At 46.2% G+C, this 20,051-nt stretch overlaps 1 protein-coding gene across 4 annotated transcripts in view; it reads right to left on the bottom strand.

Annotated features, from left to right (window-relative positions):
- IRF2 (interferon regulatory factor 2) overlaps window positions 1-16,764 on the bottom strand; it is an 86,721-nt gene extending 69,957 nt beyond the window's left edge. Inside the window, exons 1-2 of one of the 4 annotated variants that reach the window (XM_081521878.1) lie at window positions 16,612-16,764; window positions 16,298-16,461 (exon numbers count right to left, since the gene is read on the bottom strand). In XM_081521878.1, coding sequence (XP_081378004.1) covers window positions 16,298-16,399 — 102 coding nt within the window. In that variant the 5' untranslated portion in view covers window positions 16,400-16,461; window positions 16,612-16,764. Of the gene's footprint in view, window positions 1-16,209; window positions 16,276-16,297; window positions 16,462-16,611 lie in introns of those variants that run through there. The other 3 variants (XM_081521880.1, XM_081521879.1, XM_081521881.1) reach the window with 3 other exon arrangements.
- Between the last annotated feature and the right edge of the window lie 3,287 nt (window positions 16,765-20,051).

Here is a 20,051-nt window from a genome sequence, read left to right as displayed (position 1 = left end):
CCCCGGGGCACACGCTCACGTGGCTGAGGTGTCTCCCACCTGCTGTCGGGGCCTCACTCCTCACTAGAAAACAGTGCAGGAGCCCCGCTGGCTCTGAGGTCCCACAGAGGAGTCTGTCTGGACAGGAAATGACAAATGGGAGAACTAGGTCAATCATTCCGAGTTAATTCATCCAACGTTTCTTGAGTGCCGGGCATACGCAAGTCGTTCTGCTGAGCCCTCCCATGACAATGCTCCCAAAATTTACAATCAGCTCAACAAGGCAGTTGTCAATAATAAATCTGGAGCGTGATCTATTGAAATATAACACAGAAGTATCTCGGGCCTTTGAATAAGACCTTCAAACGTACGCAATGAGCCCAGCACGTATCCAATAAATGCTCTCACTGCAGCCGTTAACCTGGTTACGCTGGCAGGGAGGTAGGGGGGTCGCGTGCAGATGGGCCCAGATGGGAAGAAGCCCCCGGGTGCACCCATACCCACGGCTTCCTCCAGGCTTCCTGAGTAGCTGAGGCTTGCCCCTAAGGTTCCATGAGCCAGCTCTTCCAGGCTCTTCCATAGCGTCACTCGGAGAACACGGACAAGCACACCGCGAATACGATGCCAACTGCAAGTCCCGCTGCTGAGATGCAGCCAGATCCAGTCACTCTTGGAGCTGCTGGGACGCCTCACCCTAAACACTTCCGCTGTGCCAAGCTCTGGCTTGGGGGCCCCTGGCCATCATCTTGGTTCTCTAACTTGGGTTTCTCGCCTGTATTAATGACAGCCGTCTCTATCGCCCCCTCACTTAAGTATTGTGAACCTAGTCATCATAACTTCTCTCTCACTAAAAGCCAAATCAAAACAAACAAAAGAGGATACAAAAAATATTTTTGTACCTTTGCATCACTTCCTCTTGGAAATGTACGAAAACATCTCCTAGACAGGCCTGGTTATTATCAAAAGCAGTCTGGTCCTTCCTGCAGTGCCCATGTGTCTATGAATGAAACGCATGCATCATTCTTAAACCTTCTTCTATCTTCTCTTAAGCATGGCAGGCTCACAGCTCTGACTTCCAACTGCTAAAGAGTCACTACCTATATCATCTTCTAAAATGTAAGGGGTGGGGAAATGTTCGAAATCCCCAATAGCCCTTCTCCCCAAAAACTTGCTCTATACTCAGAATAAAGCCTTTCCTTGATAGTAAACACAAGAACATATGCACTGAAGAAAGTATTCGTGCCTACCAGGAATGATCCTTGACACTCCCTTGACCCGTCTGCTCCCATCAGACAAGAGAACTCTCCATCCACCAAGAGTGGAAGGAATTTCCAACCCTTCATGGTTTCGATCTTACTGCTCTTTCGACCAAAGATGCCCTGAGCCCCCACGGGAAATTGGCTGAACCTGCCCTGTTCCTACAGCTGGTGGAAATGCATAGTGAAGCTCACCTCCATTGTCCTGGTCAAAGATAGAGCCCCTGCCAATTCCTATACCTTTTGTTCTTTTTGCTCCTACAGATGGTTATTTCCCTGCCTGTCTCTCTAACTAAATGATAAGCTCCGTGAGAAGCTGGAATTGTTAATTTTGCATCTCTACACCAGCAGTCCAGAAATGTCTGTTGAAGCAATTAACTCTTCTGAGAGTTGTATTTAAAATATTTGTCTGCAGGAAGGAGTCTTCAACTTAACTTCATCATCATATTTGTTTTCATAGCTACTTGAGGCTAGTTTTAAAGACTTTTTAAAAAGTCTGGGCCCCAAGCCTGAAGCAAACACAAATTTTTGCAGCTATCTATCTGCTTCCCAATTATTTACAATTCACTCTGAGTTATAATCCATATATGATCTTGTCAGGCTACATTATTCAATAAAGACCAACTTCTCAAAAGGATTAAGTGAAGCAGAAAATTCGAGCAGAACATAAAATTAAACCAACAATAAATTTGCTGCTGTAAAGTTGACATTTCACTGAATTTGTCATCTACTATAGCTCTTATTAAGGACAAATACATGGTTTCTCATTCTGTCAATTATTCATAATAAATACACAAATGCTTTCATTCATTTTTTCCCAGCAGACCTGTTATAACAGCACTATTTTGCTTCATCTGCTCAAATGGTAGTTATTAAACCACTGTTGAGAGTATTATGTATAAATTCTCATGCTCCCAAATGTTATTCTGAGGCTGCTTTTACTCAGTTTTATCCAAAATACCTCAAAAAAGTACTGAACCCGAGGCTCTTTTTATGAGCCCCAAGTATTGAAGGTACTTATATAAGTCAGAGATGACCATATGAGCTGATACAATTAATTCACTACCATATTCAAGCATTATGTTTTTTCTCTTACCAGAAATTTAGGATTCAAAATATAACAGAAAAAAATTAACTCTTTACTACCGAGTTCAACAAAACGTACTAAGGACTTAATCCAGCCACGTGACCCTGGGCAGGCTGCTTGATTTCTCCAGCTGTGAACATGAAGGAGCAGACAGAAGGTTAAGTACTGTTAGTTGATTCCCCATTTCAGAGTCCACTCTGATACACTTCATTCAGTATAATTTAATTCCTCAATAGGTGTTTTATCAGCTCTACAACATCTCAAAATTTTTCACTGGTTTTACTCCACATGTTATATACACACTGTAACAAGGGAGAATCTTTTGTGTTTTCAGACCATGCTAGTATTTCAGACCATATCTTTTGAGTTTTCAGACCAGTCTTTGGAACCCGTAAAATAATGACTTAATCCTGAAACTCAACAACAACAAAAAGCAACCAGTTCAAAAATGGGCAAAGGACTGGAATAAACATTTCTCTGAAGAGGATATACAAATGGCCAAGAAGCACATGGAAAGATACTGAACATCACCAGCCATTAGGGAAATGCAAATCAAAACCACAAGAGACCATCAAACACCAGTTAGGATGGCTATTACCAAAAAAATTCAAGGGAAGACATTCTGGCTAGGATATGGAGAAACTGGAACCCTTGGGCATTATTGATGGGAATGTAAAATGGTGCAGGTAATGTGGAAAACAGTTTCTCAAAAGGTCAAACCTAGAATGACTGTATGACCCACTGGACTGTAAGAATTGAAAGCAGGGACTCAAACAGATACTTCTATAGCAGAGTTCACACCAGCATGACTCACAATAGCCAGTGGTAATGACAACCCAAGGGGCCATCAAGAGATGAATGGATCAACAAAGTGTGAGAATATTATTCAGTCTTTAAAAGGAAGGATATTCTGACACATGCTCCAACGTTGGATAAACCTGAAAAACATTCTGCTGAGTGACATAAGCCAGACACAAAAGGACAAACATTGTCTGATGCCACCTGTATGAAGTACCTAGAGGAGGCAAGGAGAATGGTGGCTGTCCACGCAGAGGGAGGTGGGTTTTTATTTAATGGGTACAGAGTTTCTGTTTGAGATGATGAAAAAAGGTTCTAGGGAAGGACAGTGGTGATACCTGCAAACACAGTAAATGAATTTTATGCCCTTGGACTGTATACTTAAAGATGATTATAATAGGAAATTTTGTGTTATGTAACTTTACCATAGTAATAAAAAAAAAAATGACCAGACATGCATTTATGAACTCACTGCTTGCTATCACTGTTTCCGTGAGCCCTGTCATGGACAATAGTCATACTTTACTTCCAGGTAACCTGAAGGTCATCTACTGACCACATATACACATGCACAAAAAAGGACAGATTTTCAAAATTAAATATGGGCCAATTTCCCCTTCAGGGCGATGTCATCTCAAGCCATGTGAGGTATGTGAGGAGCAAGGTTCTTCTGGTACAAACCTTCAGGGAGAGATTCCGAGCAGTGTGTTAGCAGCAGCACAGCCAGTTCCAGTCTGCCCTCAGAGGGGAAGGGAAGTAGAAAGTAGAGATAACCGTCATCAAGGCTCAGATACTTCATGACAAAGGACACCAGACAATGGCAGGAGAACCAAGGTGCCAAACCAAGGAAGGGAAAACGGTAGAGAACCAGCCAGAACAATGAAACAAGACGCTGTTCTACACCTGTTATAAGCTTTACTAAGAATCTGTCCTTTAGAAAATACAACATACACAGCTGGCCCCAAAATGTGCCACGTTTGCACTGTCGTCTCCCGGACAACCTGAGACAGTGCTGTGTGGCCCACAGAGGCTGCACACACACCGCAAGTCACTTCTTTAACTGAGGTCTCAGCTGCCCAGACCGAGGCTCTTCACTGCAAGGAACACACACCGTTTGCCGAGCTCACTCAGTTCCAAGCTGAAGACCTCTCCACCGTTCTATACCTTCTCCCCCAACATGGAGTCAGCACTGAGGACACACCTGTAAAGTAAACAGCGACTGGATGAATGATCAAAATTGTCCACCGCTTCCTTTCAGGGTCCAGACTGACCCCACTGCCCAGACTGCAGCCTGAATTGCACCTTGACTTTGAGGAAAAAAAAAAAGACTTGATGCATTCAAAGCACCTGTAAGAGAGGCAAATAAATAAACCCTCTCCTGTAATATTTTAAACTCACCCCGACTTCCTGAATCACCAGGAGAGCCGCACCCCAAAGGGGAAATAGCAGTTCACCCACATTCCCTCCTGGGACCTTTGGACTTCACTTCTATAACGGAGAGAAGAAAGGGGTGCCATCCGTGTCGGTCCTCAGGGCCACCTAGAGCACCCCAAGAGCCCAGGGCACCCCCTGGGGCCACCAGCTTCTCAATTCCCTGTCCCCTCATCCCTGAGGACCTTGACTTTCCAACTGAGCTCAACAGTGCACATGAGTGAAGTTTTCCCATATGAACAAAATCCCAACATCCCCCCAAAGAGTCAATCAAGATTTACCTTCAGGATTACGATTTTAAAGTGAGATTATACTTTCCTGTTCTTCTGTCAGTTGCAAATCCCCAAACCTACTAGAATTCACTTAAAACTAATCTACAGTGTTTTCATTGGAAGAAAGCAATCAAGAAAGCTCTGACCCGCTGAGCAGCTGGGAATTTCTTCGCTGAAGGTTTGGTTTAGTCTTTATTTTTCTAGCTGCTGGCCCTGCTAATATGATTCAGCGAAGGTCGTATTTAATCTCGCAGAGAAAAGCTACCTAAGCAGTTCTTAGGTAAGGCTTCAGGAAAAATAAATTGCCTGGGCTCTGTGGCTACGTCTGTTGCTTCTCCCCAACAATTACAGTCAGAGAGAACAAATGAAGGCAACTGTTGAGATACCAGAGCTTGACTTCAAAAGAACTTCCCTGCCTCTAAGTTATGGGCTGAAAGTTTGTTAATAACAAATTTATTATTAATAACTAACCCACCAAGAAAGTAGCAGCTCCCAAATATATACCTCTGGTTTATCAGCAACTAGAGCTTATTTACATGTACCGGAAGGTATTACTATCAGCACTGGAACATAAATGTCAAAGGAATCGAGTGATAAGATTTCTGTAAAGGCCTTGGTCCAAAGGAGAAAACCAGACAATTTCTTTCACCTTCTGGATATTGAACTCCTTAATACAAAGTGACAACTCCTAACGCAAAGTGACAAATCCCAGGGTTTCTGTGCTCCATACATATACCACTAGGTTTCTCACACAAGAGAGATCTGGCCCATTCATCTTGAGCTGGAATCTAGCCTTCGGAGCTAACCTTCGCTTTCAGGCTGAAAATCAACAAATATTTACCTAGTGCTTACTGCATATCAAGCACGGGTGGGCAATGCAAGGAAATACGACGCGATCCCAGGTCTCAGATAACCTGGCCGTGGAGGTGTTGCAAACGGGAAAATCCAGGGAATCGACGTTTTTCACAGTACTTCAAAAGGGTGGAGAATATTCAAGATGTTTGGGACTATGGCCAAAGGAATGGCACACACGGTGTGTTGCTTCCGAAGAGATTCAGAGCATCTTACTATTTTAAGCTGAGGAGATGAGGTAGGGTTGGCGGGGGACACTCAGGGAGATGCAGTTATAAGCAAATGAGTACTCTAACTCTGCTTTTTTTTTTTTTTCTGGTCCTTTTAGGTTGAGTCGCTGTATTACAATGTTTCCCCACACTTCTCTTCATGACTTGCTTCATTTCCACCGTCCAATATGGTAGCGACCAGCCACATGGCTGCTGCCCGCTTGAAACGTTACCAGACTGAATTAAAAGGTGCTGAAGGTATAAAAGATACAGTGTATTTTGCAGATTCAGCATGAAAAAAAGTAAGTAAACGATCTCATTAATAGTTTTATGTTAATTACATGTTGAAAGGATAATATTCTGGACACACTGAACTAAATAAGAGAGCATTAAAATTAACTTCACCTACTTCTTTTGGGGCTTCCCAGGTGGATCAGTGATAAAAGAACCTGCCTGCCAATGCAGGGGACGTAGGAGACACGGGCTCAATCCTTGGGTCGGGAAGATCCCCTAGAGGAGGAAATGACAATCCACTCCAGCATTCTTGGTGGGAAAATTCCATGCTCAGAGGAGCCTGGTGAGCTGTAGTCCATGGGGTCACAAAGAGTCGGATACAACTGAGTGTCTGATCATGCACTTCTTTTTACTTTTCTAACGTGGCTACTAGAACAGTGGCTCACATTCTATTTGTATTGGACAGTGTTGTCCTAATCAATATTCTTTTTTCTCAGCTGTGCTTTGGCATTCTGCCTCTAAACTCCTAATGGTTACACCCAACCCCAGTTTCATAACACATCCAAAAAATCCTCTCCCGTGTCTATAAAGGAATCAAAACTATTCTAAAAATTTTTTCCAGACACAAATTCCAGATTTGGAGACTTCTTCAGTTATGAAAAGTCAGAAAGTCTCAATCACACTTTGATTGAGACACACAGAGTCTCAATCCCATGGAGATTCTCCCCATGGAGAATCCCACTGGGGTTTGTAAAGTTTGCTATGTGGGGAAAATAAAACCTCCCAGATTTCAGGGCCCCTGAGAAACAGCCAAGCCACCTGAGACACAGAAACCAACAAGGTACAAAGATAGTGAACATAAGACAGGGAAGGTTGCATTCACTCCCCCTAGAAACCTTTTCTTCTTCACCTACCACAAGAATTGGATCTGTAGCCATTTGTCTAAACTAACTGCTCTGTTCCAGAAGGATAATCAAACTTCTCTAATCTTCTCAAGAGGGCAAAATGGTTACAGCTTTGACTAGTTTCCTGGGTTAAGTTTGCAGGGTCTCAATCAAAAAGTGGGCCAAAGAACTAAACAGACACTTCTCCAAAGAAGACAAACAGATGGCTAACAAACACATGAAAAGATGCTCAACATCACTCATTATCAGACAAAGGCAAGTCAAAACCACAATCAGGTACCATTTCACGCCCATCAGAATGGCTGCTATCCAAAAGTCTACAAGCAATAAATGCTGGAGAGGGTGTGGAGAAAAGGGAACCCTCTTACACTGTTGGTGAGAATGCAAACTAGTACAGCCACTATGGAGAACAGTGTGGAGATTCCTCAAAAAACTGGAAATAGCTGCCATATGACCCAGAAATCCCACTGCTGGGTATACACACTGAGGAAACCAAAATTGAAAGAGGCACGTGTACCGCAATGTTCATTGCAGCACTGTTTATAATAGCCAGGACATGGAAGCAGCCTAGATGCCCATCAGCAGACAAGTGGATAAGGAAGCTGTGGTACACATACACAATGGAATATTACTCAGCCATTAAAAAGAATACATTTGAATCAGTTCTAATGAGGTGGATGAAACTGGAGCCTATTATACAGAGTGAAGTAAGCCAGAAAGAAAAACACCAATACAGTATACTAACACATATATATGGTATTTAGTTAATTGGTAAAGATAACCCTGTATGCGAGACATTAAAAGATACACAGATAAATAGAACAGTATTATGGACTCTATGGGAGAGGGCGAGGGCGGGATGATATGGGAGAATGGCATGGAAGCATGTAAATTATCATATGTGAAACGAATCGCCAGTCCAGGTTCGATGCATGATACAGGGCGCTAGGGGCTGGTGCACCGGGGTGACCCGGAGGGATGGGATGGGGAGGGAGGTGGGAGGGGGGTTCTGGGAGGGGAACACATGTACACCCATGGTGGATTCATGGCAATGTATGGCAAAACAAATACAATATTGTAAAGTTAAAAAATAGATAAATAAACTAATTGAAAAAAAAAAGTTTGCAGGGTCTCAGGAGGCCCTACCTCTCTAAGCGTGTACATTTCAAAAGGGGCAAAGCCATGACCTCAGGGATACCTGTAGTTGTTAAGAGCCTTACATTCCAAAAGGTGAGGATGTTGACTCAGAAGAGGAAACAAGCAGAGGGTTCGATCCCTGGGTCGGGAAGTTTCCGTGGAATAGGAAACGGCAAGCCCCTCCAGTTATTCTTGCATGGCAAATCCCATGGACAGAGAAGCCTGGTGGGCTACAATCCATGGGGTCGCAAAGAGTCAGACAGAACTGAGTGACTGAGCACGCACACAATCTCTCTCCCTATCCACACCCCCCCACCCCAGACCACTGGCAGCAGAGAGGGATGGTCGTTCTGACGTCATCCATGGAAGGTAATCCATACCCAGGTTCCATCAGTTTTCAATGGTATTACTTCAAGGTCTAGGTAAGGGGGGGCCAACACCTTAGCATCTCTCTGGCTGCTGACCTGGTTGTGAAGATCAAGCAAGAACTCTCGCATCCTACCCCCGGGGCAGATGCTTCTGTCACATACACAGAGGACTTATCTGTGAAGCGGGTAACATCTCAGACCCTCCACAGTTGCTGATAAAACAATGTGTCCCAACCTCCCAAAGGAACCATCAATCTCGGTATCTTGAAGCAGTAAGAGCTGAATCAGGACAAGGGCATATCCAGGCACTGGCTGGGAAAGCTCTGATTCTAGAGCCTGGCTCTGTACATCAAGGCAGAGAGGACCTGGGAATCATCAAGTTCATGAACAACACCCTGCTTAGCAACATCCGATTTACTTGTCCTCATCCACATTTACCAGAGATGAGGTTAGAGGGAACACTTCAGAGTCGTCTTGAGAATATTTTTCTGGTTATAAAAGTAATTGTGTTGTTGTATTAAATTTGGGGGAGAAAGCCAAACATCCATAAGCACACCATCCACATGTTTCCTTCTAGTTTTTTTTATGATGTATATACAAACACACACGTTTTAAAAATAAAATTAAGGTCACAATTGAAAATCCTCTTTTTCTCCATTCAACATACACCCCAAATACCTTCCCATCATTAAATGCAAAAGCATGAATTTTAACAGCTATCTGTACTCAGGGCCTGGTGCGCTGGAACGCATTTAAATGTGCTCCTATTGTTGGGGATTTAGGGTGTTTCCGAGTTCTCACTATAACAGAAACTAACAGTAAACATCCCTGTACATAAATCTTTGTTCTGCTTCTGGTTACTTCACATCTGTAGGTTCCTAGAAGTGGGATTACTGGAACAGAGAGTTCAGCATTTTTAAGACATCAAGTGTACACTGCCTAACCATATTCCAGAAAGTTTATTTCGAAGTACAATACCCCAGCTACAGTACCAAGTGCTTAGTTCCCAAACTACAGTGGCCGCAGTACCAGCAACAATATAGCTCAGTCCTAACCCTGTGCCTTGCATTCTTTAGGGAAACACAGTATTGGCCGATTCTCTTTTCCCGACTCCTTACTTACCTCCTACAACCTGGAAAAAATAAAAGAGCAGCAAGGAAGAAGAGCATGGGGGAGGGGCAGCCTAAGAGCTCTGACAGTATTGCTGACCCAGTTCATCAACATGTATCTTCTTCAAAAGGACTGTGGTTGCCTCTAAAGGTAACTGAGTTTGAGTCTTAAGGCCTCAGGTCAGGGCACCAATTCCTCCATCCTCTCTGGCTGCAACACCACCTCTAACGTGGTTTCAGCCACGCCCAAGGGGTGACCACTCACAGCCTCCTGTTTACTGGTCTAAAGTTGGCCATGCCTAGTAATTTGATCCTCCAGGAAAAAAAAGGCCAAACTCCAAAGTTAGAAGTGGAGGGTCCTCTAGCATTTCAACTTGTTCTGCATTTACTACCAATTAACTACCAGCTTGTCTCTCTACTTGCAAAACGTCTCAATGACATTTGTGGCAGACACAAAGTCTACCCGTCTGACTCCCTCTTCACTCTCACTCAAGAATTCAAGAGGCATTATTCTACTCTACACCTTCGTCTCTTTTTTCATCACCTCATTCCCTCAACTGTCACCTTCCCCACTCATATTCTACCATCCCACACCCACTAACACCCTAGCCAGGTACCAGGATGCTCTCATCCACCACGGTCATTATTCTCATCGCCTTCAATAATTTTAGGGTAAGGAGCACAGGGAAAGCTCTTCAAAAGCAACACGTTAGATATGACTTGAAACATGTATGTAGCTTCTTCTCATTCAAAACGTCAACCTCATGACAGGGGAAAGTCTGCTGGATTTTAAGCTCATGGGGCCAGGAGAGCGTCTTCTATCTAGAAGGTATTTCTTTGGCTCCTACAAAAACCTGACATCTGTAAGCTCAAAAAGAACAGATGAAATGGGAAGCTCATCTTTCCTTTGATCACATTAGGTGTGTATCAAATGCTTTTACACAGACAGCAACAGATTGCTAAGGATGCTGGCAAAGAAATTATTCATGAAACTAACAGAGCAACTGGTTAGCTCTCAAAAATGTTTAATCAAAACTGAACCGGCTTTTATCACACAGAACGCTAAAGCAAGGTATTTTGTTGAACTAAAGTGGCCTTGCCCATGAGATAAAAATGCTTAGAACCAGAAAGAACGACACAGTCTTCTCGTCTCATAAGCATGGGGCTAACAAGGCGTGCACACAGGGCATGGGACATACGGAGCCATTTTTTGCTTGATTCGTGTTCTTTTTTACTTGTTAAAGCTGAATACTAAATCAACAAAGGGGAATATAAGCCAAAACAGAAACAAACAAAAAAACAAACCCACGACTCCGTGGCCTTCCTAAAGAGAGACAAGCTCATGAAACACAATCCTCCTCTGCTTGTTCGGAGCAGAAAATTCAAAATATCACAACCGTACTACAGATCCCATTTTTTGTATGACAAGCAAGGTCAACGTGGGCAGAGTCAATGGGGAGAGACCATAGATTACCTATTCAAAGAGCTGCCTAAAAGGTGGCTAACAAGTTCCATCTGCTTGCTGTCCTGCACAGCCTGACCTGGGAGCCAATGAAAAAAAATGAAAAGATTCGACCCTGGGAAGAGACCCTTGATTCAGTGGTTCTCTGCCTTTGCTCTGGCCCACATACCCAACGGACAGGGACCAAGGACACCCTGGTCAATGTCAGAGGGTTACTCAGGGGCAGGGGGAGGGATTCTCAAAAAGGGCTTCAGTCTCAAATCTGAAGGTCTGGGTGGTTTCTAAAAGCCCCCTCCTCTCCATGATTCTGACACACATAAGTCCCATCCCTCAAAGATGATAGAACCATGCGGCCCCATTTTACAGATGTGAAAACTAAGGTCCAGAAAAGAGAAGTGAGTGGAGAGTTCATAAAAGAGCTGAAAGTCAACTCCAGGCCTCTGGGCTCTTTGAGTTCATGCACCTTCCACTATCTAGGGCCTTGGACATAGCTGGCTGTGAACAGATATTTAATAAACAAATGAAATAAAGACCAAACATTTGCATTCATTTAACAAAATAATCCCCTGGGTTACTGCAATGGTTCATATCCTGGGGTCCCTGGACCCCCAGCAGAACTCAAAGTTACTGATAAGGGGCGGGGGAAGATGGCAGCTAGTTTCAGAACCTCAGAAGGTCCAACAGGACTAACAGTTTATCTAGGCCCAGGCTGCCTACAACATCGAGTTTCTCTGCTTTGGGCTGGAATTGGACCATTTAGATTTGCTGATGCTGGTTCTCAGGTCAACCATGATTTCTAACTGCAGTGTGTTTCTGAAGAATAAAAACAGGCCCACGAAGTCTTCCTAACTAAACACAATCTGTTTCAGAGGCTGTTTGTCAAAAGATGGAGCTGGTAAGATGGGAAATCATTTTAAAAGCATCTTTGGAGGAAAAACTGCTGGTGACTGTGGGTCTTCTGGAGGGGTCACCGCCCAGCCTCAGGTACCTGCAGGCTTGATTTTCCTGCCTGTGTATTGCCTTTGGTATTTTATATAAAATATTGGCTTTGGGTTTAAATCTGGACCCTATAGATAACTTACCATTCTTTGCTGAAAAAAAAAAATCAAGATTTAATCAAATTTCATCACTCCCTTTCTCACCAGCCACCACTATGAGGGCCACTGCTTGACCCTGCCTTAGGCACAAATTATAGCCAAACATTGATCACACGCAGGCCAAAAGTAGGCCACAAATGGGGTGAACAGGGACAGAGCTCCTAGCTTCCAACCCCTGTGCTCGAAGGAACATGTGTCTCACACAGATCAAAAGAAGAACTGGCTTTATTGCTAACAATAACGGACATTTCCCAGCAATTTATGTTATTTATATATACTCCTTTATGTATTTTATATCTATTATAAACATATACCAGCTATGACATTTATTTTCACATATGCTGTCATATATCATTTTCACACAGATAGTGTTAGGTACATAGTAAGCATCCAATAAATGCAAGTTAACTGACTTGCTTTGAGGATGTCATAGCAGGACTCCCCTGGTGGCACAGTGGTTAGGACTCGAGCTGCCAACGCAGGGGGCTCGGTTTCCATCCCTGGTTGGGGAACTATGATCCCACATGCCCCGTGGTATGGCCAAAAATAAAAACGATGTTATAGCAAAAATTAAAATCAGTTAAGAGCATATCCATAATAACAGATAATGAAGAGTCTTCAGCAATGAGGAAGAAAATTCACACTAAAACACAATGAGCTTGGAAAAGATTTTTCTTGATATAAAGAGGGAAAATACACTGGTCCAATCATTTTTATTTCCATACCATTTGGTCTCCATGGACACCATCTAACTTTTGACAGAAAAAAACTTACTAACAATATCAGATGTCTTGTTACAGATTTTAATGCTCTACATAAAATAGTTATTCTGTGTTTAATTCCTTACTATTCTCTATATTCTCTCAGAACAAGTAAAATCACTTCTTGCTGAAAATTCTCTAAAAGAAAGTCAGGGTTTAATCCACAGTCATGATTCTCTGACTTTTAAAGTTAAGAATTCATGCATGGTTAGTCACTCAGTCCTATACAACTCTTTGCAACCTCATGGACTGTAGCCCCCCTAGGCTCCTCTGTCCAGGGGATTCTCCAGGCAAGAATACTGGAGTGGGAAGTTAAGAACCATCTGACAGAATTCTGAAGGTGAATGCCTTATGCATTTGTAGACTGTTGTAACTTACGCAACCTTCTTCCATAACAGTACCTCATTTGTTCCCAAAAGCAACCCTATCAGATATTCAGTTACCTACAACTATCACCTTTCATAGAACTCACCCCTAAAGGTAATTACTGTATTTATTTTTTGGCTAGGTATTGTCAGCTCACAAACTAGAATGCAATTTCCCCAAAAGGTAAAGAAACTCCCTTCCTGTTCTCAGTCAAACCCACAGAACCCAGCACTGTGTCTGGGGCATAGTGAAAGTTCTATAAATACTTATTAAATGAATAAAGTCCCTTATCTGCTTTAAGCCTTTTTCTGGTATGAAGCACATCACAGAACCATGTCCCAGATATCCCATTTAGAGTTCACTGGTCTGTTAACTATCAAAAAGAAAGTTTTGTGAAAATGCTCTAAAAACAACATAGCTTATATTCCATGACACCAAGAATAAAAGAACAGTGTCCTTGGAGACATGAGAAAATTGATGCACATCAAACTCTCCAATGTTAAATGCCCAAAGTTTTAAAGTTTTCACTACTAAGTTCAAACATGATGAACTAGATTTGGTATACTGAACATTTGCCTAATAAAGTATGCGGAAAAGCAGAGGAAGAGAGACTGGGTCATGCATGGTTCACGGAGCTGTCAGGACTTCGGTTCACCATAATCGGCCTCCAAATTAACCACAAACCCTTACTTTGGATTATCATGACACTTTAACAGGTAAGTCAGTCTGAAGTGTGCAGAATTATCTCTAACTTTTGAAGGACAAAAGAACAAAAAAAACCCAACTCATTGAGAATGAAAAATGTAGATGTTTAATATTAAGAAGCAGTTACAAATCAGAACAGACAAGAACTCAGATCCAGGAGGCCAAAATCTAACTTCTTACACAACAGGCTGTTATAAATTAAAACCATTCACTAATTATAGTGAAATTCCGGACTCTGCCCCATCGATCAATACATTTTTCAAGGTATTAAAAAATACCAAATGAAGTCTTCAATATTCCATCTACTGAAGTTTCCTTAGAAAAAACAAGTTTTTCCAGGATTTTATCCTTTCCCTCTCCGAAAAAGGAGCGATGGGGGTGAGGGGAGAAAACGAGAAAATCCTGAGTCCCGGTGCATGAAGGTAAACAGGATCACCCTCCAGGTTGTGGCACGGAGCTTGCATCTGCCTAATGTCAAGACCATCTACCTTCTCTTCCATTATGTCACCAGGCCCCTCTCTGTACCTGCCCTTGAGCACCAAAAAGCAAAGCGCACGCTGCTGAGCCCTCAATGTTATCTGCAGTCGGTCTGAAAACTCATAAACGAACGCAGGCTTGACAGCAACCTTGGTGATTCCTGAAAATCCACAACAGGAAATGTAACTCTCCTCCACCCTCCCTCGCCATTCATCAAAAGCAGACCGAGTCACAGCGACGGGGAGGCCGGTGGCAGAGGGAAGATGCCAGCACTCTTCTGAACCGAGGACCGGACGCATTACCGTTGCCCACACTGGAGGAAGGAGGCTAAAGAGGGAGGAAGCGGGGAAAATGTCCCCAAGTTCCAAACACTATCCTTTCGGGGCAAAGACGACCGCAAACCACGCCGCCAGTACGTGGCCACTTCCACTGCCAGTGCCAAGGGTCACATTTACAGCGATGACCAGGGGTCCCGCCGACACCGGCTGACCTCGGCGCCTCGCCAGGTGCCCGGAAGGTTTTTTCTGCGCCCAGCTCGGGCTGCCAGCCTCCTTCCCGCTTCTTCCCCTCTAAAGGGGTAAGGGGGTGAGGGCGGCCCACGGAGCCACACCTGGGGCCCAAACTGAGATGTCGGTGCGTCCTGGGCGGGGGGGGGGGGGCGGTGAGCTGCGTCCTGAAACCCTTCCCACTTGGAAAAGGCTGCCCGACCCTCTCAGGGCCAGCTCCCTGGCACCGCGAGCGGCCGGGCGCCACGATGGGCCGCGGCGGGCATCGCTTGGTGGGCGAGCCCGGCCCGCGAGGCGGAAAGGAAGTGGCGGCCGCGGCTTTGCACCAACCACGTTCGGCCGGCTGGCGAATGCCACTCTGCGCCCCGAGCGGGGTCGGAGGGCGCAGGGCGGGCACTCGCGTCCCCACCCCGCCGCCGCCGCCCGCGCCCCGGGACCCCCCGGAGAACGCCGGCACCCCCTACTCCGGGCCTGCCAGCGGGGCGCCGCTCGGTCCCCGGAGGCTCCCCGCCCCCACCTTGCCCGCTCCGTAGCCGAGGCGAGTCGGGCCGAGCGCGCGAGGCCGGCCCGGGGGCGCCCGCGGGGACCCGGAGGCGCCCGGCGCTAGGCCGCGGCCCGGACTGCTGACCCCTCCCGGGACGCGCCGCCCGAGCCCCCCCCAACCCACCTCCGCGCGGGGACAAGTGCAGCGACAAAGCCCCAGGGCCAGGCCGGGCGCTGGCCGGCGGGAAGGAGGACGCCGCGTCCCTCCCGGGCGGTGGCGGCAGCGGCCCAGCCCCCAGGAAGCCGGGCGCGCCGGCCAGGCCCCGCGCGAAGCCCCGCTCGGAGCCCGCCCGCCCAGCCCCCGGCCGCTGGCACCCGATGCCCACGACCTTTCCCCGAGCCCCGAGGGTGGGCGAGCCCCTGGGACCGCCACCGGGCGCCCCATCAAGTTTCCTTCGGCCGCGGCGTGAGGCGCCTCTCCCGGGCCGGGCGCGGGGCGCAGGCTGCGGGCGGACGGCGGGTTCCTGCCTATTTACGCCAGAGGCTGCCTGGAGAGAGGCGCCGCCGCCGGGCGCCGAGAACGACCCGCTCCCCTCCTTCGGATCTGGTGGCGCCAGCATCTGTAAACACACACACACGCACACACATGCACGCGATCATGTTGTTTTTAAAAGGAGGCCCGACTCCAGCGGACCTGCTCCCCCACAAACAACACCTGGGGCGCAGGATCGCACAGAGCAGGTCTGTGTCCATGGAGCCAGCTCTCCGCATCTGCAAATCCAAAAGTGAAATTAAACCTCCACCAACCTCCTCCTCCTCCTCCTCCTCCTTGCAGCCTCAGCAGCAGCAGCAGCAGCAGCAGCAGCAGCAACAGAACCTGCTTCCCCTAAAACCAGATGATCCATAACAGCGCCGACTGTTCCTCCAAAAATCAGTATTAATATTTATGAACCTCAGCATTTTCCGTCTGCAAAACATCGTGTCAAACCATCAGGACGCGCGCGCACGCACACACACACACACACACACACACACACATCCCCTCCAGTCCTCCTAAACATGCCCTCGAGAAAAACACACACGCACAGTCCCAACTATTATTTGAAAAAAATGTTACCTCTCAGTGTGCTTTTTTCACGCTACCAATACAATTCCGCAAGGCTTAAGTGTTGCTAGGGTGTGTAAAATGGAAATGAAAGCCCGTCAGTTGAATAATCGCAGGAGCAAAACTAAAAGTTACTCCCCGGCTGGCCTGAGAACAGTCCAGATCGAAAGCAAAACAAGGAGAGGAAACTGCGAAGCGCCGAGGCTGGAAATCCCCCCGCCCTCCGCCCTCCGCCCTCCCGGAGCCTGGCTCGCTCCCGCCCGCCCTCCGCGCTCCCCCCGCCCCCCCGCTCCGCCCTCCTCCCTCCGCCCTTCCTCCCAAGTGTTTGTTTCAAGCTTGTGCAACCGGGAGGTGCAGGCGGGGGGAGGCCGCGAGCCGCCGAGCCGGGAGGTGCGGAAGTTCGCCGCCGCCGCCGTTCATTGGCGGGCAGCGCCGCTTTCATCATTTCTCAGAAAAGTCAATTTCATTTTCACTTCCCCACGTCGCGGCCGCGGGAGCAACAAGCGGCTGCTCGTGAGTGTGCTGCCCGCGCACCCGGGCGTTCAAACCACTCGAGCCGGGGGTCCGGGGCGGGGGGGCCCGGGGGCGCCAGCTTGGGCTCCAGGCGTCAGCTGGTTGGCTGCAGGAGGGGAAAGCAGGTACCCTACCGACTCCCCATCCTAAAGGGCGACCCGAAGGTCGGGAAGGAGGGAGGAGGCTGGCGGCTCGTGGAAGCAACGCTCTTGCCATCCCGTCGGTGGGGCAGGTGTTTACCGCCTCTGTTTTCCGAGTGAGTAAAACTTCACTTTGTAACACTGCCCACTTCCAAGGAACACAAGGAGGAACGAACTGACAACACAGCATTGCTTAGATACTAGCGCACTACCTGGGCCAAGCGGCGCGTCCTTAACCTTATGTGAACCCTTATCAGCAGCTGAGGGTGTAACCATTTGAGGGGCTGCTGTCATCTGGGACCCTGTCCGGGGGCGATAAGGAAGGCCCTCCCCTAGTAAGTCACCAGCACCCCCCCACCCCCAGCCTGAAATTCCCCCGCCTGCAGCTAAGATGAGCAAGGGTAAGAGCCGATTTTCCTGAAAGATGGCTTACTGTGGCTGGCCCAGGAGACAGGTTTATACTGGAGTACTTCCAGCCAGGTTCCGATTTGGCCTCTTTAACTTACTACCTGGCATTCTCCAGTCAAGTTGCTTAACCTAAGGCCTCGGTCTTCAATGCCCTGAAATGGGGATGATTGAGAGAATGCAGGAATACAGGTGCTGCACCAGTTGCCTTCAAGGAGTGTTAGCTCAGACTAACACAGTTCATTTGGGACCTGTCGCTTTGGGGTCCCTTGCTTGAAAATACAGATTCTCATCTCCTTATACCTGTTCCTCCCCCCACATGCAGTTTCACTGTCCTCCCAAATATCTCTCCCCTCACAAAGGAAGTCCCTTCCTAGGAGGCCATAGCTACATATATGTAAACACTTACCTAAAAACGTAGCTCCAGCAGGCCTCTGGCACAGAAGTATTGAGTTCTGCAGATGGGTAAAAGTACCTAAGTATGCATGTGTGGTGAGGAGAGAGGGGCAGGTTTAGGATTCTGCTTTGTGGCTGTGGCTCCAGAAATAGATCTGCCATACTCTGTTACTTTTTATCCCCTCTCATAGAATACTATTTGCTACAGTTACTCACTTTCTTATTTCATTAAGCAATGACCATGATAGATGATTGGAGTCACTATATACAAACTGTAGAATTTTTGTTACTCTTTATCCACCCTGTGGACCCAAGTAAGAAACCCGGTGGTCCTTAATGTTTTCCCTCCTCCCAACACACATCCCATTAAGTCCTATGGACCTGTTGATGCTGATCCCAAATATCTCTGGCCCCAGCCCCTCCTCCCTTCTGCATCGCCTTCACTCAGTTATGGCAGTGGCCTGGGGACTGAGCTTCCCACTGAAACTCGAACTCATCCAGGTTAACAGCCAAGTTAAGCAGAAAATAACTTCAGGTGAAGCACAATTCCAGTCCTGACCCCGCCCCTCAAAAATTTCTCCACAGCCCTCAGAATAAAGTCCGTATTATTTTCAAGACATAAAAAGCCCATTATAATCTGACGTTAGACCTCTTTCCCAGCCTCATTTACTGCTACTGTGCCCCACACCCCTCCCTTGTCAAACCAGCTTCCATTCCTTTTGGTAAAACAACAGAGCCATCCTCTTGTTTGGTGTTTTATCCTCAACGTAGTGTCCAGCACAGAGGCACTCAGCTACTTAGGAACTAACAGTCTTTTGTCCGTGGTTCTCAGAAAATATTGTAGACTTTATCAGAGTATTTTTAATAGAAATGTAATCGATATTTGTTGTGCAGAATACAGAAAAGTTGAAGGAAGACTCTGACACCTGCAATTTTACCAGTAAGGAATAGACCTGAAGATATTTTCATGTATGTCCTTTTAGTAATTTTTGTAAAGAACATTTCTGCTCAGCATCTCTGTATCATTTAATAATCCCCATAATATGGTCTGATGCCTATGTGACATCCTTCTGTCCTATTTTATTTCTTTGCTGGTTCCTCCTCTGCTGCCAGCCCCCTAAATTATGATGTGTTAAGACAGTCTAGCCTCGCCCCTCCTGTTTTCTCATTCTGCACGCTTTCTCTTGGAGTGCTCTCGCCTATACCCAAAGCTTTAGATATCACTATTTGGTGATAACTCCAAAATCTATACCTTCTGAGCTTTGGGTGCATTTACCTTCTAGATGTTGCTCGGGTGCAACAAATTATTGATATCCCAACTAAACTCGTAACATTTTCCCCAACCACCTTGTATTTGTTACTTCATTAACCAGCCAGGAAACTGCGAAGCATCACCAGCTCTCATCTTTCCTGAGTCCTTGGAACTTCCTGGGGCATGATACCTCCTGGGGTATCATTTCTAATTTCCAGGCCCCCAATCCCACAAAGCATAGAATGGATTTCACTCTGTTCTTATGCTCTTGAAGACGTGAATGCAGACCCAAAATGTAAATATCACCCCCAAATCCACCTGGCATTCATATACAGAGTCAAAAAATTTTTAGCCTTTTGATGAGATGCATATAGTCATAAATCTCTGTGGAAAATGAATCAATATAGTACAATATAACTGTTTTGAAAATCTCTGGGAAAAGTAGCTTTTGCCACACCAAAGAAGTCTGACCAAACATCTGATCTAAAGCAATAAATGTTGTTTGAGCAGTCCAACATAATGAAACAGGAGTGAGCTCCTGAGTGAGGTGTGTTTATGTCTCACCTGTAGATTGGAACATCCTAAGATCATCTGTCTGGATGCATCAGGACTCATTTCAAGGGAGTCGAGAAAGGACAATGATGACTTGGCCATGCAGCAGTCGATCTTTTCCGTGAATGAAACTTAAAGATACATTCAAGGTTAACCTTTCTCAAATGGGTTAATTTATTTGTTCTAATAAATGA

Source organism: Giraffa tippelskirchi, chromosome 8, assembly GCF_054371585.1.
Source record: "Giraffa tippelskirchi isolate mGirTip1 chromosome 8, T2T-mGirTip1v1.2.pri, whole genome shotgun sequence".
NCBI classification, from domain to species: domain Eukaryota; kingdom Metazoa; phylum Chordata; class Mammalia; order Artiodactyla; family Giraffidae; genus Giraffa; species Giraffa tippelskirchi.
The sequence above is the reverse complement of the archived record's forward strand: the minus strand, read 5'-3'. Positions and strand labels throughout refer to the sequence as shown.